General features: G+C 41.8%; 1 protein-coding gene across 1 annotated transcript in view; it reads left to right on the top strand.

Moving 5' to 3' along the window:
- The first annotated feature begins 294 nt into the window (after positions 1-294).
- Positions 295-17,756, top strand: part of LOC135711351 (chitin synthase chs-2-like) — an 86,848-nt gene continuing 69,386 nt past the window's right edge. The window contains exon 1 of the mRNA XM_065234149.1: positions 295-726. Within this exon, the coding sequence (XP_065090221.1) occupies positions 647-726 (80 nt within the window). The 5' untranslated portion in view covers positions 295-646. The remainder of the gene's footprint in view (positions 727-17,756) is intronic.

The raw sequence follows: 17,756 nt of genomic DNA, 5'->3' as shown, positions 1-17,756 counted from the left end.
CAAATAGTTGTTTGACACTCCAAGCACTGCGGCCATACATTTCAACTAATAGAATAGAGCAACAGTCCGATGTGGTTCGAACTGATAGCAATCAACTTGACTAGGCCATTAACGAGACAATTGCATCAACTGATAAGGCATTCGATGCACGGTGAGACGCAATGACAGGCGCTGTCCACCACCCCCTTTTCCCGTCAATCAACACATCATTGTTCGTCATATCTTGTTCTTGGAAACCGTCAAGAGGCTCTCGGTGCTGAGGAAAGTGTAATGCAGGTAGTTTACCCAAACAGGTCGCTATCAAGTGTGGCACTCAACGCGCGGTGCTAATTGAATTCAGCATCGGCATTCGTGTCACGACGCCCATACACTCGCGTGTTCAATTCTGTTCGAACGCCAAGTGGTACAAGTTTATTGGGAAAATATTTGCATTTCTGCTGGTTGCTTCAAGGGTGCGATCCTTGTTCGGTGCTGATCTCTTGTTGTTTGCAGTTTGCTGTCACATTCAACGGAAGAAAATGGTTCATGAAGATAGTTTTGATTGATTGTATTCAGACGAGAAAAGTCACACTGTTCTAGTTAAGAAAGTGCAATAGTTTATATTAGTGTAAAGTTCAAGCTGGGAAATAAGTGAAAAGAAATCAAGATGAAGAACGCCGGGAATAATCTGCATTACTTTACCGACTCTTCGGACGATGACGATGAAGAAACGACGATGATTAAAAAGTAAGTAAGAATCTAAAAGAAAACTGATTTGCAAAATCAATCTGTCGGTACACGCAAAATAAATGCACGTCAAATTAAAGTGTGGATTTCCTACGTCGTCTATATTTGTTTCGTGCAATTACAGTACTTAACTAAGCAGATATTTTTGAGCAAATCTGTAATATAATTTAAGATCTCCCATGAAAAATCAAAAACAATATATCGAAATACGTCACTAGCCTCCATAGCTTGAAAATTTCATAGATCATGAAATCATTTACGTAATCGTTTGTGTATAGTTCGAAAGTTTTTTCTCAAAAAAACCTATGGATTGAAACTCCACTCACCCTTGAATCATCTGCTCCACAGCGGTAGCAGGAAAAGAAAGACTGAAGAAAATACTTGATGGAAATTGACTCAATTGAATATTCAATCAAGAAAAAGAATTTTTCTCCCCTCCAATAAAGGTACCCTCACATTATAGATTCCAAGAATCGCACACTGGAGTGTTTGACCCAAAAAGATGGCCAAAGCTCTTATTTGTTGATTTTTTTTGGAAAAATTGGATCAATACTTGATTGTAATTTGTTTTTCTGTAAAATTGCGCGATCAAAAACAACAAACAACACGGAAGTGAAACGTTTCTATGGTGGCGGCGTGCGTAGTTGTTGTATAATGTACGAGCTCCAAACTGTTGTTAAGAAGGAGACCCACCTTCATCCGTTGCTGTTAGATAGTAATTTGTGATTAATGACTACCTCTTAGATAAAGGATGTGTATCCCTCCAACAGACCAGAGCTGTCCTGGCCACATCTTTGTATCTGATGGGGAAAGGGGAGGAATGTTAGTCCGACACTTACTTAAGAGAGATGCAGAGAACTCTACGACCCCTCATAAGTGTTACGGGAAGGGTGGATTTTTGTTAGTAGGGAGGGTAATCATAGGCTACGCCCAGCCGGCATTGCAGGCAATCGTTATATCAAGCATTTAATAAATAGAAGCTGTAAGTAGTTTATCTGTTCGTTGTTGCTGCCCATTACCTAAATATATTATTCAACACAGTCTTCAGATTTGGGAATTAAGAAACGTTATCAGCTCGATCATGTTGCTCCTTTGCGCCTGAATATGTTTGTTGATCCTAAACATATGCACAATTCTCATATGTAAAAGGTTATTAATATATAGTATGTGGAATCGTAGATTAGAATGAAGATTCGCCCTTGGCTCAACTCCAGCTGTCTGGCAGTTGCATAATGGATAAAATCTGCCTGCAATCAATTCTTATGAATGCAAGAAGCTTGAACCCGGGAGTTAGAAGGCGACAGCTCTACCGCAGCTACAATAGCCCATTTCAAGAACGCAAGCATTCCGAAGCTATTTTCACACATAATCAGCCCCACTCCAATACGTTATCGATGCAAATATACACCATTGATAATGTACTGAAACTTTCAATCAAGCAGTAGTGCAATACTTGATTGACGTGTATTTAGTAAGTTTTGAATTGATCGGCTTGGAAATAGATGGATATTTCCTATCGAGGGCAGAAGAACGAAAAGGTAAATAAACTTAACAGAGCGTAACTACGCTTAGGTGAGAACAGTCGACACCACATGCAACGGGTAAGAATTTGAAAACGCGATAACGCATACTGTCTCCATCGAAATGGTTCTGTACGCACTCACGACTCGCATGGCCATGAGCCAGAACGTACTGCTCAATTTCCTTTGGTTCTGCTTCGTTTTCAGCGCTTCAATCCAGGCTGGACCTTCGTACCTTAGTATCGATCAGGACACACTAGCCAGAAGGCGCCTCTTGCTGCTGCTTGGACCAGAATTGTTCGGCATGATTCTGGCTATTGCGTTGAGGACCTTCGCCGCCTTCTCGCAAGCATATTCGATGTGGCTGTTAAAGTTTAGCCGGTCGTCGATCATCACTCCCAGATACTTCAGCACACGCTTCGAAACAATGGTGTGCTCTCCAACGGTGATTTCTGCCCGTTGCACGGCTTTGCAGTTACTGACCAACATCACTTCTGTTTTGTGGTACACAGATAATAATTCTGAATTTTAATAGTGATGTAAACATTCATTCACGTAAACTTGTATTTCATTTCACGCAACCGAGCAACTTGTAAGCAATGTTGTTTACAACAATGGGCTTTTGTAAACAATATATGCTACATTGCATGAAAGGTCTCAGAACTTTACATGATATGTAATGCTAACTTATATGATATGTGACGCTCCATTTATGTGCATCATACTGAACAGAAATTAACACTATTTACTTTGCGAACTGTGAGGCTATCTGCAGCTTCGCTCCTTGCATCCAGTAACCAATCGTATCTATCGCCTCGGCCGCCAGCATTTCCATTTCTTCCAGCGTCTCACCGGTTACCGTAAAGACGACATCGTCCGCAAAGCCAACGATCTCAACTCCTTTGGGCAGCTTGAGCGTCAGCACGCCATTGTACATTCCATTCCACAGCGTGGGACCTAGAATGGAGCCTTGTGGAACTCCCACCGTGATTCTAAGCGATTTCTGCCCCGTGTATGTCGCGTAGACCAGGACCCGGTTCTGGAAGTAACTACTTAGAATCCTGCAGAGGTAGTCTGGAACCCTCATTCTATGGAGCGCCTTGGCAATGGCCTCCCATCTGGCGCCATTGAATGCATTCTTCAAATCAATCGTAATCACGGCGCAGTATTGATTTCCTCTCCGCTTCTGTTTGGAAGCTTTCTCGGCTCTGTCAATCACTGTCCGAATTGCATCCACCGTCGATCTCCCTTTCCGGAATCCAAACTGCCTCTCCGACAATCCGTGTTCACTCTCGGTGCATTTCGTCAGCCTGTTCAGGATGATCCTCTCCAAGAGCTTTCCGACAGTATCCAGCAAGCATATTGGCCTATACGATGCAGGATCCCCCGGCGGTTTTCCGGGCTTCAGCAACAGCACACGCTTTTGTACCTTCCACCTATCAGGGAACTGACCCTCATCCAGACATTTCTGCAGCACCATCTTTAGCATGTCCGGGAACGTCTGGATCGCCGCCTTCAACGCCAGGTTGGGAATTCCATCCGGGACGGGAGCTTTATTCGTTTTCAGCCCTTTCGCTGCTGCTATGAGTTCCTCGTAGGAGACTTGTTCAACGTTGTCTTCATCTACCTCGCCATATGGTGTAGGAGGCCAGTTCGTTGGGTCATGCTGTGGGAAAAGTCCCTCCACGATGACTTTCAGCTTGTTGGGACACATTTCAACCGGCATCGTTGGACCTATGATCTTCGCCATCGCGACTCGGTATGCGTTGCCCCAGAGGTTGGCATCGGCGTCACGGCACAGCTCCTTGAAACTATTTGACTTGCTCAACTTTATCTTTCGTTTCAGTGCAGCCCTGACCTTTCGGAACACCACCTTGTGCTCCTCTCTGTCTGCTTCCGTTCTTGCTCTCTGAAAGCGCCTTCTGGCTATAAGACAAGTAGCACGGAGGGTGCCAATTTCCTCGTTCCACCAGTAAACTGGACGTCGCCTGTTCGTTGTTTTCAGTTTTCTCTGCATAGTTGTGTCACATGCCCTTGCTAATGATTCAGTCAACTCGTTCGCGCTTAGACCCGGGACGCTGCTGTCTACCCTTAGAGCTTCGATGAAGAGATCCTTATTGAATGCCTTCGTCTTCCACTTCCGCTCGCTTACTTTCGTCCTCCGCATTTCCACCGGTGTCCGTTCGCCGATACTGTACCGGATCACCTGATGGTCACTATGAGTGTACTCTTCGCACATTCTCCAGTTCATATTTGCCATTAGCGACGTACTGCAGAAAGTTACGTCGATAATGGATTCCCTACTATCTTTGCGGAAGGTGCTGATGGTTCCTAAGTTGGCCAGACTGACGTTCAACTTTACCAGAGCTTCCAGCAGGCTATACCCTCTTGCGTTGGTACACCTGCTCCCCCAATCCACTGCCCAAGCATTGAAATCTCCTGCGATGACGATTGGTCTCCGTCCAATGAGCTCTCCGGTGAGCCCATCTAGCATCTGGTGGAACTGCTCAATTGTCCATCTCGGAGGTGCGTAGCAACTACATACATAGATTCCATTGACTTTGGCGATCACGAAACTTTCGTATGAGCCCGCCACCACTTGTTCAATGACTTGTATGGCCGCCATTCCTGCTCTATCCGTCACCCAGTTACCATTATCGAGAGGGACTCGATATGGCTCTGCAATGATTGCAACGTCGCACTTTATTTCCGTTGTTGACTGCCACAACAGTTGCTGTGCTGTGTTGCAATGATTGAGATTTATTTGGGTTACCTTCATTATTGCTGGCCCACCATCGCCTTCATGAACTCTGGACACCTGAAACTTCCCGTCACATGGCCGTTTCAGTCCTCCTTTTTGCAGAGCATGCATCTCGGATACTTTGTACAGTCTTTTGCAACGTCCTCCTTCTCTCCGCATTTCCTGCACAGATAAGATCTGTCGGGGCCTTTGCAGTTTCTCGCCTAATGACCGAAGCCCATGCATTTGTAGCATCTCTCCATTTTCTTAGATACCCGAGGAAAAGCTTTCAACGGGCACAGTGACCACCCAACCTTGATTCGGCCTGTCTTCAGCAGCTCGTTAGCTGCGTCCGAAGGAAATCATATCGACGTCGTCTGCGTGCCACCATACGCCTTCCTCAACCGAATTGCCATCGGTACGTCTCGCAGGTTGCATTGCACCTTAAACGCACTCTTCAACTCGTCCTCTGTTGTGATCTCGTCCAGATCCCTGCACTCGACCACTAACTGCTGGGATAAGGCTCTTACGTTCGCCGTCCTGCCAAGAGATTTTTCGACGAGCTCCTTAAAAGCTGCGCTCTTAACCTTAGGATCCCTTTTCAGCTCAAATAGCATCTCGCCTTTGTGGGTTCGCCTGGTTTTCACTACGTTATCGCCTAGTTGTTTCAACTCCGGATCCTCTCTAACTTTCCGGAGAAGTGCTGCGTAGGACGTTTTGTCCTTCGCCTCAACAACCAGAGCGTCACCCTTGCTTCTCTCCCTACGAGGCCAAGGCTTCTCCTTGTTCTTCCTGTTTTCCTTCTTTTTCTCTTCCTTCTTCCTCGCTTCCTCTTCCTTCTTCCTCACTTCATCTTTCTTCTGTATTTTCTTCCTCTCCTTCTGGTTCTTGACTTTACGCCACGCACCATTTTCTCCCATCTCCTTGATGACTTCCTCGTCGTCCCTGCGTTTTTTGGTCTCCTCCTCATCTCCTGGCGTGTCCCTATCTCTCTTTTCAGGACGTGGATTTGTGGGTCCCTTCGGCGTCTCATGTGCTTGAGCCAGTCTTATGCTCTCCTTGGCTTCCAGCAGAGTCTTTTCGGCATTTTCGGCTCTTTTTCTCCAGTCTTGAAATTCCTGATCTGCCACTGTTATGCCGGATTTGATACCGGTCACAAGTTGCTTGATCTCTTTGTGTACGTTGTTTTTATCCTTTACGAACACATAGAGTTCATCGATCTTCCTCCTGACCTCCGTCATTTTGGTTCTCCCGAGCTGCAGTTCTTGAGATTTGCTACTGCTGGATATCGATGTGAACATGGGGGCTTACTGCTGCTGCTGGAACTCGCAGTGGCCCCCAGGTTCGACACTGGTGATCTCTGCAATATCCCGCTCCTTGCGAACACGTTTGCTCCTCCGTTTTCACTATCTGGCGTCGTCCTTCATATATTTCTTTTGGTTTTTTTCATTTTCGTCATTTTTGTTTTTTTCTCCGATTTTCTCCACTCTGATGGGTCCCCTCTCCGGGCTGCTATCTCCACTCGTTGTATGTAGTCTCCTATCTTGATTCCATGGTTATCTGTGCAAGCAGGGAGGCCATGCTAGGGTTGACACCCCCAGTAACATTGCAAGTTTTATCGAGGTTTTAAAGCATGCTACAAGTCTAAATCATGGTCTACAGAACCTTCATAAAACCATAATTGTTACTTGGGACGGTCCTTCATGGGGGCCGTGTTCAGAGCCAGATCAGCGTAGGTCAGGAATGTTACATCTGAGCCTACTACTCACAAACCACCAATTGGTGACGAGTTTTGAACGTATCCGGAGGCCTGCCAAGGTTTTACCGGGACGGGGGCAGCCGCACTGTAAGCACACTCGCCATTTCAAGAAGATTCCACCCTTCTTTATTAAGGGAGCAGAATAGCACTACTGTCAGCCCTGTAGCGTGGTATCCAATCCATTGTGCCGTGTCGTGTCCATAATTCCTCTTTGCCATTGCCGAAAGGACAACTATGCCCAGGCTACACCACGGGGAGGTGTGAGGTAGGAACTTGTGGGGACCAGAGCTAGGTAAAACGCTCTTCCCAGGTTGTCAACTCACCATTTGTAGCCCTGAATGTGTGTGTGTGTGTGTGTGTGTGTGTGTGTGTGTGTGTGTGTGTGTGTGTGTGTGTGTGTGTGTGTGTGTGTGTGTGTGTGTGTGTGTGTGTGTGTGTGTGTGTGTGTGTGTGTGTGCGTGTGTTTTTTTTTTATTACGCTGCTGATATCAAGTTGAGTAGAGATAAGTTCATTGGTTAGGAATAGTGAAATATTTATATCGTAAATCATATTTCAAATCTCCTTCTCCCTCTTCCCATCCATAAAATTGTAAATCTTCACTTGCCTCGAGACGACCGCAAATGAAATCTGCCACTGTATTGTTCATTCGATTGAGCCTGTACAAACAAATTAGCTCACAAAAAAAAACTCTTGCATTTTTTTGATGTTACAATAACTTCCCTTACATTCTACAAGGTCTCTCGGAGCTTTGTTCAAGATAAACTTTTTTGGACTTACTGAACCTCTGTGAAAGTCCCGAAATTTTTCTGAAGATTTAAAATACCTCTCATGTTTTCTTTGCTTTCCTCAAATTCTCGGCAGATATTAAGGGTTCTCGCATTATTATTTTTTTTTTTAAGAACATGGGACTGTCATGAATTTATCTTATCTCAAGAGTTTCTAATGATGCCAGTTAGGTGAGATTAAATTAATCATTATTCGGGTTCAAAGTGATGGCAACTCTTTGTGTTACTTAAAAAAAAGATGACATATGTTTGTCAGATTTCGAACTTTTGACCAGCAATTCCGGTCATATACTCCTGTGTGAGCCGTTTCTTTAACTTATTCTTATTGTCCCCCTACCAATGGCGCTCACGTTTCCACCCCACCTCAACGCGGCCCATCATCGTCGTCATCTTCGGTGGCTATCGGTTTGCTTTGCAAATGTTCCCGAATCACGATACTCAGTAGCCCACCCTTGATGCTACCAGGCACCAGAAATATTTATTCAGATTTATGAAAATTCAATCATGTTTGGCAAAAAAATTCGCTTTCAATTATGTTCATCGTTCCGCAGAGTTTGATTCATTTTAATGATATTTTTGCAGAGGAGTGATTCATCGCACAATTTTTTTTTTATAATTCAAGCACTCTTCAGATGAACCTTAAATGTAACAAAGTATGCAGTATTGCTCTTATCTTCATCCGCAAGTAGTACCAATCCAATGTAGAAGACGAGCGACTTCCTCCTTTGAAGTGCTACGGCAATAGGTATATAGACTAACATCGTTATCAGCTCTGTCTTGACGTAAAACAAGATATTCAGCTTTCCTCAAACCGACGAACATTGATTCGCTGTCATCAGGCAGACACATCAAAGAACTGTTAGATTCAATGTTATACGTCGAGTTTGTATTCGAATCAGCATGGCCTCGCAGGCTTACTGGACTGTACTAATTTAACGCTGTAATCGATTCCTCCTTGTGTATGTCGACGAAACCTTCAATCAACCACTAATTGGATCCATCTATCGTTGGAACCAGTGCTGCGCTTTGTCATTGTCACTGAAATATTTCAAGTGATATTGAAAAAAATATTTTCAACACTCATTACTGAAAAGTGTCACTTTTGATGCTTGAATAGCTATTTTGACATCGTCACTGGAAGAATTGACCCTCACTCATTCATTTTATCGTTAATGAAAAAGATTCACTTGGTAGCAAAACATGTAATTTCATGCATTCTGCATCATATCATTGTTAAAGGAAGTTAAGCATGAAGATGCATGTTTACTTTGACGGTTACATGTATTTATTTTACTGAATTCAATTAATGTTGTTACAAACTTAGTAAATAGCAAAAACTGCTCATGATCAATTTTTGTTCGAATGAATGACGAGAGCTATTTTGTCAATATCACCATCTATGGTTGAGATTTCGCAGCACTGGTTGGAACACATCAATGTCTTCTCCCCTACGCCCACCTCGACAACAATTGACAGCTCGACCGAAGTGTACCCAAATGGATGGGTGTCTCTCAAGCTGTAGATTTTGCTCTTCATTATTCATGCATGATCAAAGCCCGGCCGTGTTGACCGGTTGGACAGCTTCGATCTCTGGAAAACTTCCACCGCACCGCTGAAACAAGATTATTCAATAAATTACACCTTACCAGGTGAGCCCTACCAGGAGCACACATCTTCCTACAGAACATCAGGACATACTTGTTGGGAGCCTAGATTGCATTATTGCCATCGCAACTCGATGGCAGGTCGTAAAGTATTTGCATACATTACACAATCAGTCTAACACTGCTGCCGGTGCTGGTGCTTCTGTTTGCCGGCCAAGTGCCCTTCCCTAGGCAGCAAACATTTGCGCGTTACTGGTCCTGTTGCTTTTCCTGGATTCGATGGCACTCTCGTCGCAGCACATTCAATGCCGGGCCTGTGATGCAGCAGCCTACCGGAACGGATGCGACGGTGAACCAAAAGGAAACTTTTCCGAGATTTTGTACGCTTACCTGAATTTTTTTAACAGTGGATAGCACCTGACTCGTGACAGTTGAAATACTGACGGAAAATGCAATATTGTTACATAGTGTAGTTTCACGTGATTTATTGATTTATGAAACGTGATATATTTAAAACCCTATGTGTAAGGCGTTAGTCAAAGTTCAAATTTGTTTTCATGTTAAGATGAGCCGTTAAGAAATTTATTGAGGATTTCACATAAGTCCAGAAGTTCACGAAAGTTTAAACATTTTTAGAACAGTTCAATTAAATTCAAGCTTCATGAACACACTTTAAAGAAGTGTGGAGAACTCCACGAAAGATATTGATCCCCCTAATAAAGCTAAAAAAAAAAAAAACTTCAAGAAATAAAACTTCAAGCAGAAATATTCCACAGCAGGGAAATTACATGAATTTTAAAAAAGTTTCGAAAAAATTCATGGTCGTTAGGAAAATTGTTGAAACTTGAGGAAGTCCGAAACAGTTTAGAGAAGTTAAAAAAATGATGAGAAGTATTGCAAGTAGCGGCATCGGTGGTGTAGTGGTAAGCATGATTGCCTCTCACCCCAGCAGGCCTGGGTTCAATCCCAGTCGGCGCCGCCCCGGGATGTTCCGATGCATAACATCTCTGATCACGCCTTCCTTCGGAAGGGAAGTAAAGCCGTTGGTCCCCGGTTCATGAGTTGATTGGTCGATATGTAGGGTCCAGGTGTGGGAGCTGCCTCCCTGGCGTCGGTAGCATTGATGCTCAGCATGGAAAACAAATCAAGGAAAATAAAGTTATTTTCTCTTGAAAATTTCATCAATTGTTTTTTTTTTTATCGAGGGCAATCCAGTGCTGTAATTTGTGATGCTGAGATTCAGTTAAAAATTGCGGAGACTCAGTTTAAATTTACGATTTTTGCTGAAATCTCAGCTTACAAACCGATACTTTGCAGAGATATCAGCAGAAGTAAAATCCTAGAGAAACATGCTCTAATGAACGCATTCGACGGTGAATTTCTTTAGGAAAACGAATTCTTACGAGTAAACTAGATATGTCAGCCTTTTCTACAGTACTCCACTTTGCTCGCTTCGTCATAAATCCCGTACGCCATCCATTCAGTAACTTCACTTAAATTTGATAGATGATTTTTTTTTTAAATAAACCTGCTATTCTACCAGACTTATTTCTGACAGACCAGGGATCAATTTTGTCAAACAATTTCTCGAAATTCAGATGATCAACAACAGAGAGATTTTCTAACATTATAATTTATTTTCGAAGTGTCAAAAATTCACCAAATCTCGATTACGTTTCCGAAGGGACGTATCAGCTTTTGTAAACAATGCATTTGATCATCGATTTGACGTAACTGGTAGCTCACCCAAGCATACTAACAGTACCTTCGAATAGGGGAAAATATCCTCTACCTGATAGTGGTGTTAGAGCCTTAGACTGTGTTCCAATTGGGGAATTTTCATCTAATGTTGAAATTTCGAAAATATGTTATACTCTTCGAGAAGGTGTTTGTCAAACTGGGTTGCTAGTTTGTCAGAAATAAGTCTGATGAAATACCAGGGTTATTTGAAAATTTCCCTTCTTTAAAATATAAGTGAAAATTCACCAAATGGAACACAGCAATCCAACATGTGTTCGATTTTGACGTTCTGGTTCTATGGGATTTTAGGTGTTGGCTTAAAGTCCTATGCTGAATCAGTGATAACATTAACAGGTGGCTTAGATTTTCATGTCGGTTTCAATCAGCGATCGCGTGTATCCGGATTTGTGTACATGATAAAAGTTGGGATGGTTTTAAGCAGTGGTTTTCATGCAAAACAGCTAGATTAGATCTTTTGCTTGTATTTAAAATAAATTATGAAGGCTAGTTTGAAGATGAATTGAATTGATAACGACTGCAAGTTATGAACAATCTCATTTGAACCTCTGAAAATCATGAATTTTGTGATAGCGTAAATATTATTAAAACGTTTGATAAAACTCATTGTCCACCTTTAATGTTAAGAAAAGGAAACATTGTCCTCCTTTATCTTCAAACCTCAAATGAAATGTCCTCCTTTTCAAGTTTTTGATATGGTAACCCTACATATAATATTCCTATTGCCATAGAAGATATGTGAGGAAATTCGTGAATATTACACAGGATTGGTCAGAAGTTTTTAAGGCTGCTTTTGTGAATTGGCAAACCGTCGATGGTAAATTTCAAAGATGGTCGATCAAGCAGGTTCAAAGCTTTTCGTAGGCAATTCTCAATACCCTGATGCCAATATCGTTCGTTCTCTCCCATTTCAATTATGTTCAAGTTTCTTTGAGTTATAATGGTGGTGCGGGCATCACTCGGCAGATTTAAACCTACGTTGGAGTTGATAATCCCTACAAGATATTTCAATGTAGCATGAGTAATGTGGAACTCAATAGAACAGCTGCGGAGTTCAGCAAGAAGATCTTGACGACCAACTGAAAATGTATGATTGTAAATTGAAGCAATATTAGATACCCCAAGCAACAGTTTTGGTTTTATGAGGGTTCTGTGGATAATGATTTAGAATAGTAACATGCTTTAAAACCACTATTAAATTTGCAATGTTACTTGGGACGTTTAACTTTACGGATTTCCGACACAGACTGGTCTTCGTTGGAAATGTTTGGTAAATCATCAGCATCGTTGATACAAGGAGAACAAATTATAGCAGACGTAATTATTTTTCCGCTTAAAATAACTATATTGTTCAATTGTTTTAGAGATAACCCGAAACTATAGTTGATTTGACTATATATAGAGGGCAACAACTATAGTCCATAGTTGGCTCCTCGGTGGGCTCAACTATATTTTTCAGTAGATGAACAAACGTCAAACTTCCAAATAAAACTATGCTTTAGTTGATTCAAGAAAACTATTGTTAGGAAAGCAAAATTTTACATTGTTTATTAAACTAACTGCTCTTCATTATCAACATATTGACGAGGAGTTTGACGGAGACATGGCTTGATGGGAGGATCAATTCTGTGCAACTGTTCGGCGACTCCTTTAGTGTCTACCGATTGGACCGTGATCTTGCCAACAGTGTTCATACTCGCGGAGGTGGTGTTCTCCTAGCTGTTTCCAACGCATTTGCCACTTGCCAGATCGCCTATGAACAATTTACTTCGATTGAGACTGTTTAGGTTAAAATAAGCCTCGCTTCACGGAGCATTTTTATTGGAGCGGTGTACATTCCCCCTGAACGACGTCTCGACTGTAGCATAATGCAACTTCATATGGATGCTGTAGAATTTGCTTCTTCTATGGCTAATTATTCGGACATGACTCTTATGCTCGGTGATTTCAATCAGCCTGGGCTTATCTGGTCGCACTCAGGTCAGGGATTTGCATAAATATCCAGATCCAATAACATCTGTTACTACTCCGGCCAGCCGCTTGCTTGTGGACGGTACTGGTTTTCATGGATTGAGGCAGATAGATCTAGTTCCCAACTTTCAGTCTCATTTCCTAGACTTGGTGTTCGTTAGTGAAAATTCACTTCTTGACTGTACCGTTACTGAGGCGAATGATGTCATCGTTCCTCTTGACAACTTCCATCCTGCTTTGGATATTTCTATCGCAAATAGATCTCAACTTCACTTTGATGAAACTTCAATTGTCTATCGTCTCAACTTGTCAACGTTCCTTGTCCGAAATAGACTGGAACGTGTTGAATGACCTGGAGATCGACATAGCTGTCGATGGCTATAATTGCTTTCTGCGCGACTGTATTTCTGCTTCAGTGCCAAAGTGCCTACCTCCTAGAAAACCGCCATGGACTAACGCTACACTCTCCGCAACCTGAAAAGAGCACGTTCTAGAACACTTCGTGCCCTTATTCATCGGCGGTGTTTCTTGACCAAACGGAATTTTTCAATTGCCAGTAACAACTATCGCCGCAACAACAAGCTTCTCTACCAGCGGTATGTAATTCGCACTGAACGCAATCTGCGAAGCAATCCTAGGGGATTCTGGTCGTTCGTTAATACTAAAAGAAAGGAAACTGGTCTCCCGTCGAAGGTTTTTCTGGGCAACGACGTAGCATTGACAACTGAGGATAAATGCAGGCTTTTTGCAAGGCACTTCTCGAGCGTTTTCTCGAACGACTCACCATCGCAAGCTGAAATCAATCTAGCAGTCCGCGATGTGCCAACCGATGTCGTAAACATGTGTTTTAAAGCTCTTTACTGCTCATTGGTGCGCTCATTGCTTGGGTTTGCGTGTGTTGTCTGGAGTCCCTACCAGGCAGTTTGGATTGCACGATTTGAAGCTGTCCAACGTAGATTCGTCAGATACGCATTGCGCTATCTTCCTTGGAGCGACCCGCTTAATCTACCACCGTATGCTGATCGCTGTCGTTTGCTGGGCTTGGATACTCTTGTTGAGCGGAGAAACGCATCGCAGGCTGTCTTCGTTGCCAAAGTTTTGCTTGCTGAATATGATGAGCCGGAGCTACTGGCTAAGATTAATGTATATGCACCTGTCCGTACACTCCGTCCGAGAGCTTTGCTACACGAGGAAGCGCACAATACCAATTATGCAGCTAACAGCTCTCTTGTCGCCATGGTTCGTCAATTCAACGTGGTATCCGACCAATTCGATTTTGGCATCACTTCATATCCAGATTTCGTAATCGCTTAATGTCGGGCAATTTTAATGTATGGCTTTAGCTTTAAGTGTTTCATTAAGACATTAAAGTCAGATGGACTAATAATAAATAAATAAATAAATAAATATTAAGGAAGTTTGTTTTGCTTCTTTATCGATCTCAAAAACACAACTGCATCATAAAAAAAAGTTAACAAGAACATTCAGCTTATATTTGAACCGTGTTCATCTGCGTGAGAGCCAGCTATCTTATCACCTGCTATACGCATCACAAGTTAAAAGTATGTGGATTTATGATGATCACTTGAAACCAAATTATATAAATAAATTACATTTGACGGTTGTTATAATTGATCAAAGTGATAGCTAAATTGAGTATAAGATGAACAGTTGAATCTATTAGGTAGATATGATTAATGTTGTCAAATTAATGTTGGAATAACTATAGGTTTCTTTCAAACAACAATATTTTTCCATGTGAAAGTAACTTTAAGGATTGTTATCTTAACTTAACGAATTTGTTCTCCGTGTAGGTAATGTCTTGGGAATCACATGGTCCTGTGTGTCAGTGGGAAATCATCAGGATGCTCTATGGCTCGTTCTATCTGTTCACTAGGATCTGGGTTGTTGTTGCTAGAAAGTTTCCACTTCTTTCTATATCGCTGAAGCAGTCGGCTATAGGTTCCGCTCTTTCGAGCCTTGACTATTCTCCTTGTTGTCAAATAATCACGTATTTATTATTAAAACACTCAATCCTTAATAATTTTGATAGTGTGCTTTAACGAGTTAAATTCATATTACATACGATTTAGAATCAACATGAACTGATTTGGTTTATACAAAGGCACATTTTATTTTGTTATCATAATTTAAATCGTAAATCATGTTTTGAGTAAACACTTTATACGATGTGTACCATATATAATACGATGTAATAAGGATAATATGGCTAATGCATGCATATTCATCGTTGTGTGAAATACGAGATCGTGCGTATTTTTATGCCAGTCTGGCTTATTCGTCGTAATAAGTTCGTGAAAAAACATTATATGCTATGAATTTTACACATCGACCATACATAGCGTATACAGATATGCGATAGTGATTTAAACTCATATTTTATGCGATGTAATACATACAATCTTATACTAGGGGCAAGACAGCTCGTAATCATGAGCAATTTCTGAGTTGCTTTTGATGCACCTCGAGTAACTCACATTGTTCAGTGAGAAAGATCACTGTCATTTGCTTTCTCACTTTTTGCATCACAGCCAGGGATGTAAACTGTTGACGTTTTTTACTACACTCGCTTCGTTGTCGTGAGCGACAGTCTGTTTGTATTCGTACACTCATGCTCTACCGACGTTTCTCAAATAACTATTATATGACATGTGTGATTTCGTTCTAATTCATCCTGTTCAGAAATGTTATTACTAGGACATCGTTGCTTGCTATTTTAAGAATTCACACAGGCACAACATCAGCAGCTCTTATTATGAGAAAAACTAAAATACATACATTCGTGACGGTCTTCGGCGACAGTGTCGTATGACACAGGCTGTCATATGACATTTTAGTTTGGTACAGTAATTTGATAGCTTGTTTTGCAAGTGTCGGAGGCAAAGACAGTCGATAATTACAGAAAATGTGTTGACTATGGTGACCGTTTACACGACTGATCACAGCAACATATGAAGGTGCACCTTCATGCGAAGCCGAAAAGCTGTTATCAATCAAAACAACAATAAAAAAAAAAACATGTTTTCAGAACTCAATAATTCAGCGAAACTCGGAGACACTTAAATTGATTGATTTTATTATCCTGCATCATCTCTGCTTAATAACCTTTGTTCAACCCTTATCAACTGTGAACGTGAACGGAATCTATTCCTGCCAAGCTACCTTACACTTACCAAAGGCGAATGCTTGTCGGGCTTGATATGGTGGAAAAACTCGATCTGCCTGACCAAATACTCAAAATCCGGCAATTTACGTACCCCGCACGTACTACAATACTTGTCGAAGCAATCCCGTTCCCATGGCTTGGCAAACTGCCTCTGTATGAAACTGCGAACCGAGCTCTGAATTACCACTGTGCCGTTCTACTGACGGTGGACATCCATCCTTCTTGTTTTGCTTCTGTTGTGCCTTCCGGGGGATCTGATACACCACCGTGATTTTACTACGGCAGTCTCCTTTAAAGTAGAACATCACTACACACGTGTGTTCTTCGGTTTCTCGTTGACTAAGTCCATAGCGGCACAGGTGTAGAATTTGTTGTTCGTCTCCATCTGTTTTATGAACAGCGCTGACGATATCGAGTGATTGGTAGCGATCTTGTGAACTTGAACACGTCTCATGACGATCCTGTACTTGGTTTCAACATGGCCCCGCGAATGCAAAGAGAAAGTCGACGAAGATAATCTGTCAGCTAGATTTGTTCTTCGTCTTTCTGACCGGTTTTCACGTTGATTTCGTCCGGTTGATCGTTGATGGGTTTGAAGTCCGGACGAGGATTGCACTCACCGGAAACATTGGTAGCGGTTACTTCAACGCCCTCCTCCTCTACGGCTTCGGATATAACAGCGGCTGCTCTGGCTGAACATTCCGCGGGGAGATATTTTCTAAATCGGAAACTGTAGCGGTGGATTTTATTAAAGGGGCCACGATTGGAATATTGCTCACCACGCTATGTTTGATGTACTGTGATGGAATCTTCACGCTGTATATAACTTGCATGGTGCTGACTAGAAGGGTATCGGAGCTAATTATTACCATTTTCATTCGTGCTGATGGGATCGTTGCATTATAGGTGAAATTCCAGATGTTTAGAAGAATAGCTGTTTGGAGAGCTTGTTTGATCAGCGATGATCATTTTGTAGTGGCATCTGGGACTGGCTGCTGAGGAGGAATAACAACTGCTGAAAGCTGGCTGAAACTGTAAGTTCTTGCTGGTTGTAAGCAGGTACCGACACAGGTTCTTCTATAATATTCAAGCAATTCAAAAGCCTCAGGATACACTTGGGCTTACTTTGTTCACAAACAAAATTGACGTCTAATATGAGAAGCATATTCTTGAAAGGAGTAAATGGAGTAAGCAGAGAAAAAAAATCGATGAACGTCGATTAAATATTGAGGTACATTCAGTTACTTGCTGCAAAAAAGCAACTCAGAGTAAACCTGTCACACCCCTCGATCTTATACGACTTCTGGTTGTCTGGGTCTCTTGCTATTGAAGCTATACCGGGAAATATGGAAGAGTTAAAAGTCCCAAACTTGAATCACTACTGAAATCTTTATCAGATTGTTGTTTTTTATTAATATTTTAAAATTATGCCGAAATCTTTTTCCTATTTTTTTTTCGCAGGAAAAAAACAGTGAAGAAAATACACGTCTAACTTGTTCAATGGCAGAGCCTACTCCACAAATCTCAAACATTATTTCCGAGTATAAATTACATGATTTTACTTACCAAATTTTAAGTGTCCAAGATTTTAAACATTTCAATACATTTTTCGTCATCTTTTTTATGTTGTTAGAAATCGGATTAGGACATTTTGAGATATTTAGTTGATTTTATTTTATTTTTTGATAATCCGAAAAACATTATT

This window comes from Ochlerotatus camptorhynchus, unplaced genomic scaffold (genome assembly GCF_037179485.1).
Source record: "Ochlerotatus camptorhynchus isolate MF236.1 unplaced genomic scaffold, CSIRO-AGI_Acam_v1.1 ptg000432l, whole genome shotgun sequence".
Lineage (NCBI taxonomy): Eukaryota > Metazoa > Arthropoda > Insecta > Diptera > Culicidae > Ochlerotatus > Ochlerotatus camptorhynchus.
Note: the sequence above shows the minus strand (reverse complement) of the source record. Positions and strands in the feature narration are given on the sequence as shown.